The sequence below is a fragment of the Lactuca sativa genome, chromosome 5 (assembly GCF_002870075.4).
Source record: "Lactuca sativa cultivar Salinas chromosome 5, Lsat_Salinas_v11, whole genome shotgun sequence".
Classification (NCBI taxonomy): Eukaryota; Viridiplantae; Streptophyta; class Magnoliopsida; order Asterales; family Asteraceae; genus Lactuca; species Lactuca sativa.
Genome location: NC_056627.2, coordinates 339836006 through 339859905, shown reverse-complemented (window position 1 = coordinate 339859905; position 23900 = coordinate 339836006). Strand labels below are relative to the sequence as shown.

Below are 23900 nucleotides of genomic sequence, written 5' to 3'. Positions count from 1 at the left end.
TTCATGCATGCCATTGCAAAGATAAATAAATAATATAAAATCAAAATTTATTTTATTGCAGAAAAATTTGTCCTTTCAATGCAATTCATTAAAAACTATGTTAATACATATTTCTTAGCAATCTAATTCTAACTCTAAGTAGTAGATCAAGAATCTAATCTTCAAGTAATGTGATCGAAATCCATTTCTTCACGGTTAGATTCTGCTCACTTCTTCCCTTAAGCTTCCTCTCTTTTCTTCGATCCTACAAAACATCAATTGTAATCTTATCACATTATGTTTTAAGAATCTAGAATAGGAGCTTAAAAGAGTTAGTCAATGGATTTTACCTAAAGCAGAGCCATACGTTTTGACTCTCCCATCTCTTAGATCTCTTAGATAAATAGGACAGCTTCGTCTCCAATGCCTCTTCTCTTGGCAATAAAAGCAAATTGACTCTTTTGGAACAGAACATGGAACTACTTCAGACATTTCCTTTCTCTTATGATCAAACTTTTCGATCATAGCATGTCTTTCGTTGCCATTGTCTATATCCACAGAGGTCTTGATGGCAGATTCACCAATCAACTTTGCTTTTCTATTGCGCCAAACCATTGCTAATTCAGCAACAATAAGCATATAGGTGAGATCTATAAGGGTCACGTCGCAGTTCATCATATAGTACTCTCTTACGAACTCACTATATGAGTTAGGAAGTGACTGAAGAACCCAATCAACAACCATCTCCTCACAGACAACATATCCCAACATTTTTAACCTATCAATGTGTGACTTCATCTCTAGGACGTGTGCACACACTGACTTTCCTTCTTTATGTTTACTTGCCAAAAGGGCTTGAGTGAGCTTGAACTTTTCAAGCCTTCGAACTTGTGGGTTAGGGAGAATAATTGGAGGAGGTGGAGGAAGAGAAGCATAATCTCTTGTTCCTCGATCGAATCGTGGAATATCATCTTCATGCGAAATGCTTGTTCCACGGGATTTGGGAAGACCATAGTTGTCATACTTTGACATATACAAAACGGGAGAAAACAAATTCAAGTTAGTTGATTGATTGAGTCCTTAGTAAATCACCCAAATGAGATACTAAGGCTAGGACCCAACACAATACGCTACAACCTAGAAAAGGGATGCCGTAATCTAGTTGCAGAATATTTTGAAGGTAAGTGAATGACGATTCACTAATTTCCACCCTGAAAAAATAAAAAAGAAATTTAAGTTTTAAATCTATGAAAACTCCTAGATCCTTTGAGATTCATTGAACTTTTCAATGACATGTATAAATCTCGATATGCCCCTCTAGTTTGTGACTGGGATGCCGAGGATCATAAAGCGGGTGTGAATAACCATGCAAACTTACATGGTGCCCTTACATGTTACAGTCACCTATTCGATGTGCCGGTAAACCACACACGCTCCATCGAACTATGACAAACATTGAGTCACCCTTTGCTACCTTTTCTTAGAACCATTTAGTGTGCCGGTTAACCACACACGCTCCACTAACATCTTCGCAAGGGCACAAAGTGTAATTTCATGGAATTGCATCCAATCACTTTTGCCTAAGTAACTAAGATTGGGAATTTGTAAAACATTTAGTTACTTTTGTACTTCATTATACTTATAATGGAAGGTTTTGTCCTATCCTACCCGTTCGGCTAACGACCCTCCACTAGTCAAGAGTGCGGTGGGTAAGAGTGGATACCCATTCAATCGCCATTTTATAGGCAATTTCCTTAGACACCCCTTATAGACCAGCTTCGTGAATGAGGCCTACTAACGGTAAGACTGACTTTTACTCATACATATATATAATGTTAGACTTTCAATGTTATATATAGTATAGGGTGTATTTTACACTTTTAAAATACTAGGAGGTCAAATTTAACAATTATACTTTTAATTCAATTAAATTGTAAACCTAAACTTTTATGGATTTATTAAACCTCTTTTAATTATACACCTTAATTAATTAATGAAACCATAAGGGTGTGATTTGAACTTTTCAAAACAATACTAGGGTTTTAGAATTTAACATTCCTAAATTAAACCTTTTAATCAACTTTTAAATTCCAAAACTTGAGGGCAAGTTTTGAAACATTTCAAAACATTTAGGTTTAGAATTTAAATATACATCAAAATTAAACTTTTAATCAAAATTTAAATTCCAAAACTTGAGGACAAGTTTTGAAACCTTTTCAAAACATTAGGGTTTCAACTATTTAAATTTCAAAACTAAACTTTTGAGTTTAAATTTAAACTATAAAACCTAAAGGGGAAAAATTGAAACTCTTAATAACACAATGATCAAATAACAAATAATATAAATTAAATAATTAATTTCATCATTATCTATATTTGACCTAATTTTCAATTTCTTGCAAAATAAGTTACCCAATTAATACAAATAATCCAATCTTTATCATATAAGGAAGTTATTATCTAATCAATTGGTAATTATCTTGTGTTTTGGAAAGGATATTCATTAAGAAACAATAAAATTCGTATTTTATAGGTTTAAAACGAATATGGTAATAATCCTTAAGCAAAACAGCAACAAAATCTGAAGTTTCCTTTGTCTGACGCTCCGACTCGCCGAGTCACACTCTGGAACTCGCCGAGTAAGGATGACTCGCCGAGTCCAAGTAGTGACTCGCCGAGTCAGGTCAAACAGTAAGCCAAAATTCGATTTTCAGCAACATAATGCATCAATACAATAGAAACCAATCAAGGCTCTGATACCACTGATGGGTTTTAGCTACAAGAACATCCTATGTGCTCATACAAACCCTAATGCTTGGATCTAGGTTTCTCTATTGTACATGCAATTCATCCAAGACTATAAACCCTAGATCTAGTGTATGATAATCAATATAACATATAATTAGGGTTTAGATCATACCTTGATTGTTATGTAGCAATAACAATCCCAAATCCTTCTTGTATTGACTTTAGAAAGTTTAGAGTCACAAATGTCACTCCTCTAATGGTTCACAAACACCAAGAGCAAAAGGATGAAGAGGAGAAGAGAATGAGGCTCTCAAAAACGTGTGGAAACCCTAGACAATTATTTTACCACGTTTTTGGGGCATAAGGGTTCTATATATAGTGAGGCTATTAGGGTTATCTAACAAGGAAACCCTAATTTGGATGCTTAAGCCCTAAGCAACCCATGGACTCCTTTCCTTTAAGGCCTTGGATGATTTCTAATGGGTTTCCCCATAGAATTCGTCCAACCTTATAATATAAGGGAATCCATAGCCCAATTGCAATTATCTTATAATTACAAATCCAGCCCCTTAAGTTTAATTAATCTCTTTTAGCCACAAACTTAATTCTTATTAATTCTTGACTAATATTAATTAAACAATATGATTTCTACTTTAATATATTATTCCCATAATATATTAATAAATCATATTTAATCATTTCTCTCCATAATTCATCCTATCAAGTTGCTTTGGTGAAGGCAACCCAAAAGGACCATGCACCATCGGGTCAAGTACATACCAAAATAGTTATGGACTTAGACACTAATTCAACAACAACAACAATGGTAGCGGAAGAGAAAACAAGAGCATGAGGACAAGAAATGGTGTAGCGTCCCATTTTCACAACCATTTTTTTTCATTTTTATTATGGTAAAACTTCTCAATTTATAAAACCATTATTAGGAAAAATCATTTATTCCAATTTATATTTATTAAAAATCAGAGTATCATAGAAAATGTGAAATCCTCAATGTTGCTGATGAGTGTATACAGTCCCGCCTTAAACTTCCCATAACAATATAATCATATAAGCATGCATAACTGCTGATCTTCGGGCCTCGGCCTGACTGGACCGCCTTGCAGGCCTTCAGTCTATATGGGCCGAAAAACTAGGGTTTGTTGACCTACCACCTCAACCCTACCGCTCCTCCCGAGCCTCCATGCCTTTGGCTTACAGCTGACCCACACCAGGTATTTTGGCCTACAACACAAATTACTACCGCCTCAACCCCAACCAAACACAACATGTCGACATGTGAACAATCAATGATCAAGTAAGCACATAATACAGACAACATCAATCATACAACTCATTACTGCCTACTAATCCTCTCACAACATACAATCCTGCTACCAACTAACCTCCATAGAATGCGTAACCATAAATAACCAGAGATGAGATAGCCATCCGAACAAATGATCCTGCTCTAGAGCCACAACCAAACAAGGAACATGCAAGAGATCCTAGATCAAGAGTTCTCAGACTATCCTACATGGCAACAGACAGTCCCTAAGGGCACTCCATATATAATAATCAGAAAGCACATATAACTATCACAACAAAGCAACATACTCAATTCCAGGAGATAGATCTAACAGATCACTACAACATACTCGATACAAGAAGATATATCTAACATATTACTGCAGCATAACAACATAATTGATACCAAAACAGAGATCTAACAGATCACTACAGCTTAGCAGCATACTAAATATCAACAATCCAAGGCAGTGACGAAGCTTATATAGGGCCAGGGGGCTGTGCCCCCCCTATATTTTTTTTTTTATAATTAGTCCATAAGTATTAAAAAGGTTACATATTATGCCCAAAACTATAAAATTTGACTTTGCCCCCTGTTCTACAATTTTTATATATTCTATTTTTGCCCCCCCCCCCCCCCCCCCCCCCCAAATCAAAACTTCAAGCTTCGCTACCGATCCAAGGAATGCATTGCCGTATATACTTAGAGGTGAGACAGTCACCCAGACAAGTGATCCTATTCTAAAGCCACAATCAAACAATGAACAGGTAAGAGAGCTTATATCAAGAGTCCTCATTCTATCCTAGATGACTATATACAGTCCTGAAGGCATCCCTCTACTAACAGATAACCAAACCCAGTAGGACGAGGTTGGTGCCTTCGATCTATGGTACAATGCAACAAAACTCACCTCGATATGCGTGTAGGTAACCATCGTAGCAATGAAGAACTCTACCAGCTTCATCTTACTTCCAATCACCTACATGAAGATACTTGAGTTAATACCCGATCACTGGTTATAGTCACTTACAACAGTGACTACCTCACTTGAAATGATGATTAGGGTTCCACATAAAATGATGATTAGAGTTAAGTAAGGACACTTAACCCATTAAGAACTTAATCACCTAAGGGTAGGACTGATTAAGTTTTGACTAGTCATTCTTGGGTATAATAATAATCCAAGCAATAGTCCAAATAAGCACCCAATCCTTGTCCAAAATAGAGCTCCCCGAATATAGGGTTTTCCACATAAAATCATAAGTAGGGTTACTACACTTAACCCCTTAAGGGCTTAATTCATTAAGTCCAATATTGCATTAAGTTAACCATATGACATTATTGAGTATAATTTAAAGTTCTATTAACAATTCACCGCGAGTCACAACAAACTACGTACAAACTAGCTCCAAAGGACCACGAAACCAAAAATGCCGACGTTTGGACTAAACCTCATTGGTGTTTATAAATCATCGTGTGTGTCTGTGGGCGGCAACAAGGTCGCCCCGGGGGGGGGGGGGGGTGTACGTATAGAATTGACCTTAAAAATTGTATTTATTTATCATCATATATTAAAAATCAAACAATTTGTAATGATTATTTCAACAAAAATAGATTATAATTTAAAAGATGTTTGAGATTTTTTTTAAAAACCACTTATTAACTTTTTGAAGTCAAATACCCCATAAATATGTATAACTTAATACAAACACTTTTTAAAAAATAACTTATTTACTTATTGATTTTTCTACCACACAAGCTAATCAAACATTTTTTGAAAAACATATTTTCTTACTATATAAATCAGTAAATCATTTTGCTTAAAAGTCATTTCAAGGTTCAAAATGAAATCTGAAACATCATTTTAATCATAAAATAGATAAAACTTGAGGTTAAAAATTATTATGCATTGAAAAAAATTATATATATATATATATATATATATATATATATATATATATATATATATATATATAAATTTTAGTTTCCCTTAACAGTAAAGTTCCTAAGGGTTTCACATAATTGATCCTTCTATTTTGCCTATTAACCATTTTGGAATTTCCTTTTTACGTTTTTTTAACTAAATAAAGTTCAATACATATCGATGAAATTGCCCGAGTTTTTCTTGAAGTTGCAATTTCGTCCCTTTTTATGTTATTTGTATTGGGTCGGTCATTCCTTCTCGATCCTTCTGTTCCGCCATTCTTTTTTGATCCATTTACTCATTCCACCGCTTTGAACCTACCCCACGTCCGTTCAAGTCCTGAGCTACCATCTACGTGGTGTTTTTCCTCTGAGCTTCTTATGCCCACACAGGAGATAAGACCGACGGTATGTTAGTTATTGAATCGTCCATCTGCTGCCACCATCAGCTTCTGCCGCCGCCTCCATCTATCTATCAACATCACCTAATTATATTGGTTACGAATCAGACCCTCAGAACTTGAAGAGGGCGGTGTTCACTGCGGTTTCACATGCCACGTAGGCCGAAACCACACTCCACTCCCTTTGGTCTCAGCCCTTTTGACTACTACGTAAGTTCGTTTGTAGTTACTTTAAGACATAAAAAATAATTTTATTTTCGTAGTATTGGAATATTAGATTAGTCGGTATGCAAAAGTTGGTTTGGGAATCCACGTTAGGAAAATTCACTTTACAAAAATAAAAATTAGATAATAATCAATTTAGAGCATTATTTTGTGTATTAATTTTAGACCTGACAATCCAGACACGAATACATAAATTTGTGAGAGATACGACACGACACAAATACATCTTAAAAATTGAGATAAAACTTATTTTTCATTGTGTAATCGTATCGTGTCAAATTCGTGACTGACACGTTTTCATGACACGAATACACGAATTGTCAGGTCTAATTAATTTGCCGTTAAAAATGTAAGATTTAAGGAATTGATTACTTTGGTTTATTTTCTAAAAACTTGCTAATTTCAACCCCTTTAATTCTTTAGTTATTTTGACACTTTTGCTCCTTACAGTGAAATTTTTTATATATTTTTATAAAAAACACAAAAAAACGGACCGGGACGAAGCCCAAGTTTTTCTGCTAGTTATATTTTAATTTATTGTAAAAAAAATCCTTATATTCTTTTTACAATTTAATAATCGAAATCTCCTATTATAGGCCCTTAGCTGAAAATTGAGTGTAACCGTTTTCAAAAGTTATATTGCAAAAAAAAAAAAAAAAAAAAAAACTTAGTGGTAGTAGATACAAAATATAGAAACATTTTATACGGATTTCCTTTTTTAAAACCGGTAAATAGAACTAACACATTTTAAAAAAATAAAAATAAATAAATGACATTTAGGGTTTTTTTAACTTAATACGACCCACCACTCTCACGCTTTTAAGAACCCAAACCCTAAATCTTATTTCACTCTCTGTGATCCTTTGCGCGCCGCTGCTATTTCTGCTTCGAGGTAAACCCTAGCTCTTTCTTTCAGGGCGTATACGTGTTTTGGGCCATTTACTTAGTGCTGCTGCAGTGCATAAGCTTTTGTTCTTTGCAATTTGAGTTCTCATTAAGTTAATCGTTTGCTCGGTCTATAAACCTCTTTGTGCTCCGTGATGTGACTTTCAGGCTTATCAAACGAAGAACATGCTATTGCTAGTTGGAATTTCTGATTTGATATTTATTGTTAGCTTTTAGTTTCGTTATTTTAGTTGAATATCTAATGCATGATCTCGCACCTTAAGAGTATTTTAGTTTCTGTATGATTGTAAGCTAGTTGTTTGTTTATGGAATACTTGTTGACGATTGATGAGTGTTTGTGAGTTTCTCTGTTCAGTCTTTCGTTTACTCAATTGTAAAAGCAAGGAATTAGTCTTTCGTTTTTCCCAAGAGACTTCAATTCACATTGTGCTTATAAATTTTGTGTCACATCCTCGATTCTTATTCTGTTGATTACATGTAAATTGTTATTACTTTGTAATTAATTAATTGTGAGCTTGCATCATATATCTGAATTAAGATTTGGCATTTCAAGTAGTTTATGATGAATCACTTGAACATCTGAAATGTTTTCTCGTTTCAAAATTGAGCTTCCAGGATCTTGAAATCTTTGAACAATGGTGAGGGTTAGTGTTCTGAATGATGCTCTTAAAAGCATGTACAATGCTGAGAAGAGAGGCAAAAGACAGGTCATGATTAGGCCTTCTTCAAAAGTTATCATCAAGTTCCTTATTGTTATGCAAAAACATGGTTTGCCTCTTTAATCCATTTCCTCTCAATTTATCTTGAAACATTCTTATCTCCCCAATCTGATTAAAGCAACCATTGCTTTGTTTTACACAGGTTACATTGGTGAGTTTGAGTATGTTGATGATCACAGATCAGGTAAGATTGTGGTTGAATTGAATGGAAGATTGAACAAATGTGGAGTTATCAGTCCTCGATTTGATGTTGGTGTCAAGGAAATTGAACCATGGACTGCTAGACTTCTCCCTTCAAGACAGGTTAGTTTAATCAAAACATGACTTTATATATAATTGTTTTTTTGTTTTAATTTACGAATTTGCCCTTGTGGTGTGTTTTTGTGAATATACAGTTTGGTTACATTGTATTGACAACATCTGCTGGAATCATGGATCATGAAGAAGCTAGGAGGAAGAATGTTGGTGGAAAAGTGCTTGGTTTCTTCTACTGAAAAACATGATATTTTGAAAAAGAAGAATTTATTTTGTGTTTTGAGATTGAATTTTGTCAAGGCAAATTATCGTTTTGGTTTTGTTTTGTGTTAGTTGTTTGTCATCTTATGACTTTAATTTGTATCACAGTTTTTAATTATGCTATAAGTTAAACATTTCTGGTATGACCTGGTTATTTTTGCACACTTTTTTTTAATCATGCTATAAAGATATATGACAGTAACAATTACTGGATGATATTATTAAATTGTAATCTTATTGTATTGAAGATAGAAGATATCTTTGTCCAAAAGAGAATTTTTTTTTAAGAGTTTTTTAGTGATTTTTATATTATTATTTTTATTTATGTTTTATTTTTGACTTGCATCAAAAAAATTTGTGTACGAAAGATACAAGGTTATGCTAAGATGATACTTTTTGTAAGAGAGAATACATTGAGATTTGAGACTATATCTTTTGTGAGAGAGAATATAATAATAATGAAAGTTAATATAAACTAGCGGAAAAATCCGGGCTTCGCCTATTCGCTCTGTTAATAACCCACCCCGTATAAAATTTAAACTTATACGTTTATATTTTATACTGTCTAAAGTTTAATTTTAATTCCAATAGAATGTGTAAAAGGCAAAAACTAAGTCTATTTTTAGATAAGACTCAAAGAGTCGACTTCCAGTCTTCTATTAAGAATTATGATGCCATTTGATTTATATCTCATCAAGCAATCATGAATTTCATTTATTAATCAATAAAGTTATTTATCAACCAGAAGAAAGTTTGCGATTGTTCTTTTCTATCACTTCAATCGACACTAAAAAATCAATCAGAAGTTACTATAATAGCGATTTTTAATCCCAATCGAAAGTCCTCGAGTATGTAATGTGTTTTCTAAATCAACATTTGATTTATTTAAGAAATATTATTTTAAGAATTAAGTAAAAATGATTTTAATAATTCAAAAAACATATGGGTTACGAGGCGAGTTTGGATAGTTGTTGATTTGGTAGATAAGGGTATGAGTTTTGATTATTCAAAACTCTGTGGGTTACGGAGCGGGTTTGGATCGGAATTTGAAAATAGTTAAAATGGTTTGGATCATGGTCGATTCGCTCCAAAGCCGCCCCATTGTCAGGTCTAGTATCAATCTATCTATATATACTTATAAAGGAAACATTTTTCTTTTCACCATATTCATTTGAAACTCCCATATATTTTTACTTTCACCACATTCATTTGAAACTCCCATGACTTTTCAATTTCTTTATAATAATAATTATAAGTTGGTTAATCTACCCTAATAAATGAAGGTTTTTTTTTTGCCACATGTCATCTTCTCTTTCATTTGGACACATGACATTATCTAACATTTTTAAATTTTCTATTTTCCACTTGACATTTTATTGTATTTTTCATTTTATTAAATTAAAATTCCACATTTAATATGTAAGATTAATGAATATGTAAGATTAATGAATATGTAAGATATTTATTAGAAAGAGTTTATATATGTAATGTATCCAATACATTAAAGTCTCATTAATTTTAATAATTCAAAAGATTTCTCATTTTTTTTATAAATTCAAACTTTTCAAATTGTTAAAATTTTATATTTAATTTTTTTTAAATAAACCCATGTAATACATGAGTCTCACACCTAGTAAGGTTAAATAAATATCAAAACTAAAGTGTAATCATATATAAACTAAATTTACATATTAAAATAATATCTTTACTTCTACTTATAAAGTTATGTTTTCTTAAATTTTAATATATTATACTTAATTTGTTAGTTTTAATATATTGTTGGATGTAAACCATTATCATTTTAAAGATATAATTTTGGAATAATTTATATAAAATACTTAAATTATTAATTTAAATATAACGTTACAGAGTCAACTAAAATATAAATTATAGTTTAAATTAAACTATCCAAAAAATATTTTGTAAATAATTAAAAGTGATGTAAACTATTATCAGTTTAAAGCTACAACTTTTGAACAGTTTAGATAAAATATTTAAATTGTTAATTTAAATATAACATTAGAGTGTCAACTTACATATAAATTTCAGTTCTACTTAAAAAACAAAACATCATTTTGTAAATATTTAAAAGTGATAAATTATACTGATAAATGCAAAAAACTAAATTGTAATCTCAATTTAACTAAAATATTCCCTAAATATTTTTATAACTATTATAAGTTTTTAAATAAGTATCTTAAAATAGCTTAAAATAACAATACTTAAAAATAACTTTATATAAATAATTATATTGTTACATTTACAATTAAAAAACAATGTTTGATGTTTTAAATAATTATAATGATAGAACTTAAAACATTAATCAAATAAATTTTAAAAAATTAATTAACAATAACAACAACTAAAAATAACATTGAACCATGCATTATATTTAATTTTATTCATGTGTAACTCGCGGCTAGAAGTCATTCAAACGATTGAAATTATGCAGTTATAATTGATATATATTATTATATAATATTATATCAACTTAGTATACGAATTATTATATCAAATTTAACAAAAACTTTATTGTTACATTTAAAGACTCCAACTATGTAGGTCTTGCTGCGCAATGCGAGGGCATTCACCTAGTTATGTTATAAAATCAAAACTCACATTGACAAACTCCCCCGTATTGGACTTTAAATGATTAAATGTGTGAATCAGACATATGTCGCCTTAATATATGTATTTATTGATAATAGAATTGTACAACATGAAACATATAAAATATATACAAGTGTTGCATATTATTTTCGGAAATTTTTAAATATTATTTATTTTAGCGTGAGGATTTACCCGTTTAGTAGAATTCTAAAAAAAGATTGTTGGCAATAGGCGGAGACATTTCTTTTGCCCTTCAAAAAACAAAAAAAATTGAAATGCGGGCAAAGATTTCAAGAATAAGATAAGGTCAAGTTTTTAAGATTTAGATAATAAAAAGTTCCAAACCTTTATGCATACACTTTCGTACAAGTGCAACCAATAGTAAGCAACTAACTTTCCTATCCGTTCAAAGTTATTTCTACACGGTTCCACAATCAACCCGAGATCCATCCATTTGAACCTGAGGGTTGAACCTGGGGGTGGGGGTGTTAAGTTCTAAGCTCATAAAATTGTTTAGATATAGGGTAAATGACACAAAAAACACTCTTTTTACACAGAAATTCGATTTTGACACCGTGTTTTTTTTGTGTCAATTTTGACACTGTGTTTTCCAATTTGTTACAATTCTGACCACTTGACCGGTTAATCAGGTTACATGCTGACGTGGCATGATGACGTGTCAGTTTTGATGACGTGGTATGCTGACATGATATGCTGACGTGTCAAAATTGAAGTTTTTTTCTCACAAAAAACACTAAGTTTTCATTTTTTTTTTTGATTTTGACACTAAGTTTAATTTTTTCTTTCAACTTTGACACTATGTTTTTTTTGTTTCAAATCGAATATCATTTTTTCCAATTTTGTTCAATGTTGACAATTTTCTATTTGAAACCGTATAAATATATTTTTTTAATACATTGAAACCGTATAAATATGTTTTTTTTTCATTTAAAAACCATAGTATTGTATAAATATAATTTTTTTTACACTCAAACCATATTTTTATGTATAAATATGTATTAGTTATATAAAAATTGTATTTTATATTAAATATGCAACTTTAAAATGTGTTTGGAGGTTTGAAGGTGTGTAGTCGACCAAAACTCGGATATCAAGTTTGCAACCCATCAAATTTTTATATCTTATTAGAAGTTTATAGTTAGTTTGATTCTCATGATATAACTAATGCTTTGAATGTAAGGAAAAAAAACACCTTGTATTTAAATAAAAATGTGGTTTTTAAACGAAAAAATATGTTTATACGGTTTAAAATGTAATAAAAAAAATATATTTATACAGTTTCAAATGGAAAATAGACAAAATTGAACAAAATTTGATAAATGATGTTCGACTGGAACAAAAAAACATAGTGTCAAAATTGAAATAAAAAATTAAACTTAATGTGAAAATCGAAAAAAAGTGAAAACTTAGTGTTTTTTGTGGAAAAAAAATCAATTTTGACACGTCAGCGTATCATGTCAGCATGCCACGTCATCAAAAATGACACATCATCATGCCACCTCAACATGTAACCTGGTTAACCGGTCAAGTGGTCAGAATTGTAACAAATTGGAAAGCATAGTGTCAAAATTGACACAAAAAAAAAACGGTGTCAAAATCGAATTTATGTGTATAAAAAGTGCTTTTTGTGCCATTTACCCTTAGATATAAGGGTTCAAAATATAAATGTTATCAATCTCAAATTGATTATTTCCATTGATGAGTGAAAGAATATATACATAAAGAAAAAATAATTACATTCCTAAATACAAGCTAACAATCCCTATAAATTAGGAAACAATGAATGGTAATAAAACATGGGAATAAATGAGACGATATAACAAATCAAAATAATTCAAAATATTCAAATTGTATTAGGTCTAACATGCCCCCGCAAGATGGACGGTCGAGAAAGGAGTCCAATCTTGGATATGAGAAGCTAATGCTTGTGCTTGAAGAGAAGTTTAGACTCCTAAAATAACTCAAAACGTTTAAAAAATAACAATTCCGAATTTTTAGATTATTCCAACATTTTCCCCCTTAATCCAGAAATCTCATCATCTTCATTCCTAGCAGCATCTTCATATCGTCAAACTTGAATTTTCCCAATGATTTACTTAATCTTTCTTTCTTTCCAATGATATACCCTTTGACAAAAACTAGATCATAAATTGTTGCTCTTTTACTATACTTTGAAATATGCTTTAGCACATGTATATGCTTGATTGTGAGATGTTCTATGTATCGACTCATCTTTCATACGACATATAAGACGTCTAGCCTGGTGTTTGTCAAGTACCTTAATCCTTCATTGATGCTTCCCTGTTCAGTGGACTAGTCCGGTTCACCTTGGTACAACAACATTTTTAAACAAGGTTGGTTGTCTTCGAGTGTAACTAAAACCTTAGTTTCCTGTGCACGTATAAGAGTGTTCCACAGGATAACGACAAACATTCTATTGTCTTTTGTCTCATTTCCAAGTGATAAGAAAGTGATATTAGGTAACACCACCTTCTGTCCCACTTGTGTAGTCTTACCACTCAAATTTGCCGCCATATTATCAGCCTTATAAACTACAACTTCGTCATAGTTGATTTTCTTTTTCATAAAAAAACTCCTCATTTAATTTTATTTTGGTAATATTTGCATCAGCTAAGCAACTAAATCGTTGCTTAATATCATCCTCATGCAACAATTTTATTGTAATAAAATCTTGCTTAGCATATGAAAGAATCTTTTTTCCTTTCTCACAATCAGCCAAACTTCCTTTATATAAACTTGTGGTGACTTTAATCTTCGGTCTTTCACAAACCAAACCTTCTTCAGATTCAATCTTTGGTTTTTCACAAACTAATCCTTCTTCTGACATTTGATTGAGTAAAGGTTCTTGAACTTTATTAAATACACATCGTGATCCGATTTCATGCAAAGTTATTTGATAGAGTCGGTTTTCAGATTGCTTTACTTTCATGAGTAGCTTGTTTCTTTTATCATATATCCACATGTATAATCCAATCATTACGATCCGATCACCGTTTTGTGCGACTTGACCTAAGCTAACGATGTTACTACATAACTTTGTTATGTAATATACTTCTTGAAGCATTCGTTTCTCACCATTCTTACATGGGAATACAATGGATCCTTTTCTCCCAACACATACTTTTGAACCATCTCCAAACTTAACGTAACCGTGGATTGCTTAATTGAGTTGTTAGAAACATAGTTTTGTCACTGATCATGTGATTACTTGCGTCATTATCAATATACCATACCATGGAGTTGTTTTTCTCATTTCTTCAGTTTTTAGCTTTGGGATCACGTTTTCTTCATTCAAGAACACTTCATCTTCGGGGTCACTATTGTGGACTACAGTTATTAGCAAATTCGGTTAATCATCTACATGACCTTGGGATAGGTTTGCTTCGTATTGTCTTTCTCGTCTTGGGTTCTTACATTCGACTGCATAATGGCCATGTTCTTGGCACTTATATGCACCTTGCTTTTATCTTGATTTTCGGATTTCCCTCGTGTGTTCTCTCGTTTCTGGTGGTTGCCGCCTCTACCTTGGCCTCCACAGTATCCTGAAACACCACCACTACCACGACCTCTTCCCTTTCTTCGAGAGTTGTTGGTGTTCTTACGACTGTTTGTTGAAAGAACGAGATTGCTCTTAACTTTTCTTCTTACATCTTTCAGACTATTCTTCATGTTTAAGAAGTAGCTTCTTTTCTTCAACTTCACATTTCCCTCAGATTCTCTCCTCGAGTGCTTTCAACCTTCCAATAACCACTTCAACGATCATGGTGTCTAATTCTCCAAACGGCTCTATAGTCGAAGCAATTTGAACAAACTTAGATGGTACGACTCGTAATATTTTCTTTACCACATACCATTCTTCTATGCTGTCTCCTAAAGTTCAGATGTTGCTAACTATGTTTGAGATTTTTGTAGAAAAAGCATCCACAGTTTCTGATTCCTTCATATTCAAAACTTCAAACTCTGCTTTTAATGTCTGGACCTTCGCGGTTCTGACTATTTCTGCACCCATGTACATGACTTTTAGAGTTTCCCATACCTCTTTTGTTGTTTACTTCTCCGCAATTGTTAACAACACATCTTTCGAAATCCCTTGAGAAATGGAAGCAAGAGCCAACTTATCTTTCTTGACACCGACTGCATTTTGGGGATTCTTAGGCTCAATAGCATCCTATACTTCTTGAGCCTACATAAAGACTCTCATCTTTATTGCCCAAGAAACATAGTTGCTCCTGGACAACATGGGGTAAAGAACTTTTGGACCTTCCATGGTGAGATTACAACCTTTGATCGAGATCTGGTTAAGCTCTGATACCAAATATAAGTTGTAACTTATGAATTCAACCTTGTTCACGAAGGTTTAGTTTAGAATTCCAAACAGGTAATATTGGAAAAGAGAAAAAACACAAACAATAAACAAGGAAGAATGAAACGAGAACATGGGAATAAACGGTTTTGTTCACCAAGCTTGGTTAGACACGAGAGCGTAAAAAGCTAATTAGAATTACTTCTACTTAACCCCTTATATATATATATATATATATATATATATATATATATATATATATATATATATATATATATATATATAGAGAGAGAGAGAGAGAGAGGTAGGTTCAAATGTGGATGAACAAATATTGTGTGGATGTAGGGATTAATATGGGCCAAATATTATTTAATTTTAACAAATAATTAATTAAATCATCCACCCTTTAATTTAGGCAAATTACTCTATTTAAAACCCCATATGCTCAATCATCTTTACCCTATCTACGTTTTCATTCTTCTTATCATCTCTGTGATGCGAAACTTCTACATCTGTTGAGGTATGTTCTTTCCCAAACAATCTGTCAAAATTACTTTGGTTCTCAACCCTACCCTTATCTCAAATTAGATCAAATGTAATTTGGTTTAGATCTAAAATTGATCTTCCTAGTGCATATATTGTCAATACACAACATCAATCCCCAAGAATCTGATGGTGTTGACCAAAGTCTTTTTTTTGATGTCGTTCGTCCTCTCGTTCATCATCACCCCCATCTCTTAATCGGTTCTTAATTTTTCCATCTCTGTGTTCAAAATTTCACTATCTAATTCAATATAAATCGGTTATGTTGAAAGCGATAGTTACAGAGGCATCAGAGGAATAAAATGTTGACTAAGGTAGATCCTTCTCAAAAATCATAAGCGTGTATGGGATTATGTTCGTTGATTCTTCATCATCGACTCCTCGAGTATGCTACCTGATCGGTAGTCTCCCTTGCAGCCATGGCTAAACAAACATGGATCTTTCTAGGTTAGTTTCTCTTATTATCAATTCTTGAAATATAATGTAGATTAGAACTGATTGACAAAGATATTGAGAAGTTCAGAAAAAATATGTTTCGTGTGTTCATTGTTCTAAAGAGTACGTTTTTCTTGATCTTGAATTGGGAATAAGTTATGTTGGAGGCAATACAAGACCTTTATAATACATGTTATTCTTATTTTCATTTGAAAGTGATTATGATTAGGTTGAACATGATTATACTAATGAATTAAGATTGTGAGGAAGACACTATATAATTTAGAAGTTGGGGGTCAATACCCACTGTGCTTTCATTCTTCTTTAATTTTACATATTCATCAGTTAAGTTGATTTTGCAATTTAGAATATGACTTAACCCTGCATATGATTGTCTGCCAAGTATTTGTTAAAATGCTTGAATGAATTAGTATCTTATCTTTGAAAATGCAACATCATAATACAATAGTCATGTTATTTGTATAATCTTATTCCCATGCGTATTTCTATTTCTTGATACAGGTCTTTGTTTACTCGTTTGTTGAAGATCTAAAGTCAAAGGAAATAAATTCCTGTCTAGGAAGAATGAGAATGAAGATTCTTTCATGAATGACATTGTATTCTTATAGAATGAAGAGTTTTTCAAGAATGACTTACTATAAAACTTGTATTCTTAGAGAACATCACAAAAATTCAACAAATGACATTGTATTTTTGTAGAATGTGACAGTAAAAATAGTTTTTTTTTTGTTTATTTTTGGACCTTAGATTCTTCAATAATATTAACAATAGATGATTATTCTTTAAGAATGTTGTTATTCTTCAACTCATGGTTCAAAAAATTGTTATTCTTCAAAATGTTCACTTAATCAGATATGTATTCTATCATCCACATTATAATATGTATTCAATCAAAATATGTATTCAATTAGAATATGTATTTTAAACTCTTGGTCCACATTCATCTCTACATCCACACAATACTTATCATCCACATTATAACCTAGCCATATATATATATATATATATATATATATATATATATATATATATATATATATATATATATATATATACACACACACTAAAAGATTTAGACTCCTAAAATAACTAAAAAACGTTTAAAAAATAACAATTTCGAAAATACCCGTGTGCCTAAAATTGTCCCAGAATTCTGGATTATTCCAACAGTTTTCGGTGGTGCGAGATGGGTGGAATTTGCATAAATCAAGTCCTTGGGGGATAGGTTAAACCATTGTCTTCCATCCAAGGTAGTTGAGAGCGGTATGTTTGAGGGAGGAGGGAAATTGAATCATATACTGATAGATTGAATAGTTTCGGTGGCCATTAGAGCAGGTACAAGAATGAAGATGAGAGAAAAAGAATCACAGGGAAAAGGAAATTGATATATGCTGTGATACCATATAAATGTTTTGGATCTCAAATTAATTATTTCCATTAATGAATGAAAGAATATATACAGAAGGAAAACATAATTACATTTCTAAATGCAACCGAACAATCCTTATGAATTGGCAAACAATGAATGGTAATAAAACAGGAGAATAAATGGAAAGATACAACAAATCAAAATAATTCAAAATATTCAAATTGTATTAGGTCTAACACAAAAATCATATGTTTTTTCAATGCCCTCTATTGGGTGATAGTTTTATAGACTATTTTACAATATCTATCACATGAAGAAGCACAAAAGCTACCGTTTCTAGAATGCAGACTCTCCTAATGGTTTGACGATATGAAAATGGTAGAGACTATTGCGAATGATAAATATGTATGTTAATATTATAGGTGAGAATTATAAATATATAATACACTACTATTCTAAATTAGAAATTAAATATATTTTATAATTTTTGTGTTATACATAAAAGTTTGTAGATAAGAGATATAAATAAGTTATTATTATAAACAAATATACAATTTTTTATAATTTTAATAAAAAAATAAAATACATTATTATATTCATAGCTATTAATGTATCTAATATAATAAATGAAAGTTTTTTTTGCCACATGTGTTTTTCTCTTTTATTTGGACACATGGTACTTTCTAGAATTTTTAAAATTTTAATTTTTCACTTGTCATTTTATTGTATTTTTCATTTTGTTAAATTAAAATTCCACATTTAATATGTAAAGTAATATATATGTAAGGTATTTATTAGAAAGGGTTTATATATGTAATGTATTCAATACATTAAAACCTCATTAATTTTAATAATTCAAAAATTTTCTCATTTTTCTTATAAATTCAAACTTTTCAAATTGTTAAAATTTTATATTTAATTTTTTTAAATAAACCCATGTAATACATGAGTCTCACAATCTTTTATATATATATATATATATATATATATATATAAAGTAGCAAGAAAAAGTATCATCAAACCAAATTTTACATATCCAACATATTTTATCAAACAAGATGGTGTGACGATCATGATGATGAGTTAAGAATTGAATATTTATAAAAAAATGTTTCAGAGGATAATAGAAAAATAATGTAAGAAATGGGTCTAGAAGCATTAATTTACAAACTCGAAGGGGGTAATCAGACACATCCAATATTCATTCATCAACCATTATATCTAAGTAAGACGTTGTTTGTTTTTTCGAAGCGAAAATGTCTTAAGTCTGCAGACCACCTCTGCAATCCTCTGTAGCAGAAGAGGTGGAACAAAAGGCTGCAACATTTAATAAAAAGTTTGTTTGTTTTTTTAACGTCTGCAGACTGTTGCAGTAAGTTAAAGTAAGGCGTGAAGATGTTTGAAGCAATTGGTTTAGTGCTGCGCCACGCAACACACACGCAACAGTTTTTAAGTCAGAAGTCTTCAGGAAAACAAACAGCTGTGAAAGGCCAAGTGTTGCGCGATGCAGCAATAAGTGGTCTGAAGTGGTTTTTTTTTTAAAAAAAAAAAAAACAAACAACACCTAAGTTACTGCAATGTCGGTATGATTAGGCTAAACAACATTTTGCTACGCATACATGGAACTCAAGCTTACACATGAGTTGGGGGGAACACCACTCCTATCTTGTGACCATTAGACTGGAGGGTGTGAGAGGGATGTTTCCATCACTTTTTGTGGGCCACACCACCATTTACTTCATTTTCCTTTCCCTTACCTAAAACCTAAGGAATGGGTGGGAAACTCCCCTCACTATTTTTTTTTATTTTTTTAAAAAATATATTTCATATATATATATATATATATATATATATATATATATATATATATATATATATATATATATATGTTATACTCATTTTGTAGGGAATTAAAAACCATGAATTTTGATATATTTTTTATATTTTTTTTATTAAGTATATAATTTTATAAATATTAAAAAAGATAAAAGAAAAAAAATAAAAAAATAACTGGCCAATAGAATGAGGAGAGAGAGAGCGGGACTCTCTCCCCCCACTTTCTTCCCGCGTTCCCTTTCCTGCACCCCCGGTGCGGTGTTTCTTCGTGCGGGGTCGTTTCCCGCAGTTTCCCCGCTCTCCACTCCGTCCGGCCTTATTGAGTGAGTCTATGTTTTCTCACAATTTCTCTCAATCCTCTCTCCGTATATTTCTTTTTTTCACCCCACTTACTAACAAGTACTATTGAGACACCATTATCTAAGGCTATTGAAAACCTAATGGAGTTGATATTGGCTGTATGACATCTCTTTTATGCCTAAGAATCATCTATCCATTTTTAGCCTTAATAAACATGTGGGCTTTGATTCACTGGAAACGGTTTTAGTATATTCCTTCTTGTTCTTGCAATCACATCTAAACAGTTGTAATTGTACCATAAAATATTGAAAATAAAGAAAAACCAATCCAATTATCTTACATACTTATAAACCTTGCATTTTTCCTTGATTGTCATGCATTTGAAACCCCCCCACAATAATTTGCTAAAACCTCATGCATTTGAAACCCCCAAACCTTTTCACCTTCTTAATAATTAATCACACATAATCAATGGTAATTCATATGAGATAATAATTTGCTAAAACCTCATGCATTTGTATGGTACTAGAACATGTTTGAGTTTTTGGGTTTTAGACTTTAGTAAATGGGTAATCCGTTTGATACGTTGGATTTGAAGCTATCTTATTCGAATTACCCAAAACAAGAGATAAATTAATAATATATGCTCATGCATGTTTTGTACAAGCCCCAATCAAAATACAATATATCATGATCATACAATTAAATGTCTTTTATTCCATTTTTGGCTTTATAACAAAAGTTTGTTTACGTGGCGAAGAAAGTAAACTTGAAGATGAATATTTAGGTTGGATGTTTATATCAGATTTGTTTTAAATATATAATATAGATATAAATACACAAATGTGTGTTAAATACAGCTCATCACAAATTTAATGTTATAAACTACAATATAACTCAAAATGGTTTTCCAAATATAATGTTAATACTATAATATAATATATTAGAAAAATACCATATAGTAGACGAATCTCATATGTTGTGCATAAATTTAGTTGCATAGATAATATATTATAATTATATTTCATTTAAAATATGCTAGGGTCATTTGGTTATTACATTGTTGTATTAGGCACTATAGTCTCATATATTTTGAATGACTCTTACAAAAATGATGTCTGTAATTTGAATATAACGTAATATCTTATGATGTTTATTGAATGATATTATCTTCGATTGAACACTTTTTAATTGAAATCAACTTTATTATAGTTAAAAATTTTGGCTCCGTTTTTTCTTTTCATTAGTTCTAGAATGTGATTTTTTATATTAACTTAAAATATGTCACTATCTTAAAATAGATTGAGAATGATATTTTTTATATTTACTTAAAATACGACACCATTTTTATTCAATAGTAAAACTAACAAAAGTCGTTAAATATGTGTTTTTATGAGGTTCAACATAAATAGACGACCACATATGAGAATCCATATCTAATCAATCATCAACTAATTACATTAGATACTAATGTGTACATAAAAATTACATTTAAAGTTTTAAAATAATAGTAACAAAATTTCATTATTTATTATGATAAAAAAATCTGTAAATCAAAAAATATACATGCTATTTAATCGCATACAAGTTTTATGTATGGCTTATTCATAATACATTAAACCATATATAACTATATTAAACTACATAATTATCCTATTGCGCAAAGCGCGGACATTCGCCTAGTTGGTTTATATATATTAAAAACATGAATGATTTAGTAAATAAACTTTCGCCACATAAAGCGACCCCAATTGTACGGTATGATAATAAATAATTGAGAATATATCATAGAAAAGAAACAATTTTCATATATAGATAAAGTTTTTAGAGGAATCCAAATATAAACATTATTTGGCATTATAAATAGTAAAATAGTTAGTTTATTATTATAAATTAGATTATTTATCATATTTATAGTTTATATCCTTATTTGTTTTGACTACTTTATATAACTTCTTTCTAATCAATCTTATTGGAGCACGGTACAAAAATCGTTGCCAAGGTGCTAGCCAACTTTCTTTCTTGTGTTATTGATTTTGTTGTTAGCCGCGGACAAATGACGTTTATCAAGGGTCGCCAAATTTTGGATGGTCCCCTCATAGTTAATGAAATGTTGGATTGGTACAAAAAGCGAATAAAAAACTTATGGTTTTTAAAGTGAAATTTGAAAAGACCTTTGATTCAGTTTCTTGGGATTTTTTAGAGTGTGTTATGCTTTTTCTTGGGATTTGGAGACAAGTGGAGATGGTGGATCCATGGCTATTTAAATCCGACTAAGTCTTAGTTAACAGAAGTCATTCTGCGTAATTTGTGATTGAGAGAGGGCTCCTCCAAGGCGACCCTCTTCCCCCTTTCTTTTTGTTCTAGTTATTGAGGCCCTTCATATAGTGATAGAGGATGCAATGGCTACTGATTATTTTCATAGTGCTTTGGTTGGCTCTTTGCAAGTCTCTCATCTTCTATATGCAGATGATATTTTATTTCTCGGTGACCGGAGTCGAGATAATATTAGAGCTCTTGTGCAATTATTACAATGCTTCTAATGTGTTTTTGGGTTAAAGATTAATTTGCATAAGTCTAATTTATATGGTGTGGTGGTAGATTGTGAAGAAGTTCGTAGCTTTGCCAGTTTTACAGGATGTCGAGCAGATCAACTCCCTTTTTCTTACATCGGTCTTCAACTTGGTTGTTGTATGTCTAGCTTGAAAAGTTGGAACCCTATTATCGCTAAATTCAAGAACATGTTATCTAGATGGAAAGCAAACCTGTTCTCCATTGGTGGTCGCTCGGTGTAACTATCTTCGGTGTGGGATCTCTTGGTATTTATACTTATCCTTATTCCTGATGTCGATTCAATTTAAAACGAAACTTGAATATCCTCGATCCAATTTGTTTTGGGGTAGTGATCACACTGGTAGAAAAATTCCATGGATTGCTTGTAATTCAGTTCTTGCTTTAAAATCTAAAGGATGTTTAGGTATTGATCGTCTTGAAGCCTTTAAATTTTCCCTTCTTGAAAAGTGGATATGGAGGTGCGTACATGAACAAAATGCCTTGTGGGTAAATCTCATAGTTGCGATTTATGGTGACGTTGCAGGGGTTCAAATTTTTATCCTCGGATACATAGGCATCATGTACGACCCAAAATTGTGAAATCAATGAATGTTATGCACGAAAGGGGCTTGGTTCTTCATTCTTGTAGGAGAAAAAACATTGGAAATTGAAGGTCTACTAGATTTTGGAATGATGTCTGGATATGTCACTTACCCCTAAAGACAGGTTCTTGAGGTTGTTTCAACTTGAAACAAATAAAGACTGTTTGGTTTGTGATAAATGGAATGATGAATATTTGCATCAAATCGTTGATATTCATGTCACACAAAAACATGAACAACTTCGACAATACTTGAATATATACGATGATGACGAGTAGTGTACTTATAAGAAAAAAAAGATTATGTAATTTATTTTCATGTTATGTTTTATAAAACTGTTTTTTTTTATAAAATTATTTAATTTCTTTTTAAAATTATCAAAAAAATAAAAAATGAAATAAAACAATTAAAACTCAAAAAAAATGATATGAAAATTATTTTGGCATATGGTGCGGTGACCATTTCGTAGTTGAAATGATATAATATGGCGAATAACATTACACATAGAATAACAATAAATTAATATGAAAAGACTGATTAGCCTAATACCCCAGCAGCCTAAT

General features: G+C 31.3%; 1 protein-coding gene across 1 annotated transcript; it reads left to right on the top strand.

Annotated features, from left to right (window-relative positions):
- Positions 1 to 7317: 7317 nt before the first annotated feature.
- LOC111897049 (40S ribosomal protein S15a) lies at positions 7318 to 8866 on the top strand. The gene is made up of 4 exons (XM_023893023.3): positions 7318 to 7474; positions 8104 to 8256; positions 8350 to 8510; positions 8603 to 8866. Exons 2-4 carry the CDS (start codon positions 8124 to 8126, stop codon positions 8699 to 8701), a joined length of 393 nt encoding a protein of 130 aa, XP_023748791.1. The 5' UTR covers positions 7318 to 7474; positions 8104 to 8123; the 3' UTR covers positions 8702 to 8866.
- Positions 8867 to 23900: the final 15034 nt, after the last annotated feature.